General features: G+C 43.1%; 1 protein-coding gene across 1 annotated transcript; it reads right to left on the bottom strand.

Moving 5' to 3' along the window:
* Positions 1-6: 6 nt before the first annotated feature.
* On the bottom strand, positions 7-839 carry LOC106322050 (prosaposin-like; the record flags this gene model as incomplete). The annotated part of the gene is made up of 4 exons (XM_013760237.1): positions 7-226; positions 303-362; positions 437-619; positions 693-839. Coding segments are annotated over 4 exons (534 nt in total), but the record flags the coding sequence as incomplete, so codon positions are not given.
* Between the last annotated feature and the right edge of the window lie 3 nt (positions 840-842).

Genomic DNA, 842 nt, shown 5'->3' with positions numbered 1-842 from the left:
AAAACATGATAACCTTTCACAGAGCAGAATGTTATTGTTACCACCAAAGGAATGAAGGTGAAAGAAAGGTGGGTGGTCAAATCTAGGAATCTGCCAGCGCGGCAGGAAGGACGTAGAAACTATGGGTGGGACAGACGCCAAGGATAGAACAGACGTCTTTCTTTTCCAGAAAATTCTCCAAATCGGCAAGCATCAGTGGGCCGTACTCGAACACCATCTTCTTGCACTAATCACGAAAATGATATAAACATGATGACCTGAGTAATGATTTTCCTTTGGGTTAAATTAAGTAGGAGGAGTACCTTGTCCTGGTAATTGTTGAGGGACTTGCATTCTTTGAGAAGCAAGCGAATTATCTTGAGCTGCACATGGAATAAATAATTATCTTGAGAATTTTGATTGAAAAGCATATTGGAATAACAGGAGAGGAGACCACCTTAGTCTGAGGATCCTTGAGTTTGGGGAGGAGTTGAGAGACAGTATCGTGGCAAGCATCACAGTTTCCTTGGGAATGAAGGGGTGGTTGACAGAGGTTAAGGGATTTGCAGATATGGTGGGGCTTGAGAAGGGAGACTTGAGTGAAGAAACGTTGGGTATAACGATCTACCATGGCAAGACACTGGAGAGGGACGTTGGTTGAGTGAGATAGTTAGTAGACAATAGTAAAAAAGGAAGAAAGAGAAAGGACCTGCCTGTTTTTGCAAAGGAGGAATCTGGGAGCAGGTCATGTGGAGGGCTTCAACAAATGCATTCTGGTTGTCCTCATTTTGGAGGTAATCAATGGCTAGGGTGAGATACTTATCACACAACTCACAGACTTGGTTATCATGAACTGATGCATA

Source organism: Brassica oleracea, unplaced genomic scaffold (assembly GCF_000695525.1).
Source record: "Brassica oleracea var. oleracea cultivar TO1000 unplaced genomic scaffold, BOL UnpScaffold05482, whole genome shotgun sequence".
NCBI lineage: Eukaryota > Viridiplantae > Streptophyta > Magnoliopsida > Brassicales > Brassicaceae > Brassica > Brassica oleracea.
Note: the sequence above shows the minus strand (reverse complement) of the source record. Positions and strands in the feature narration are given on the sequence as shown.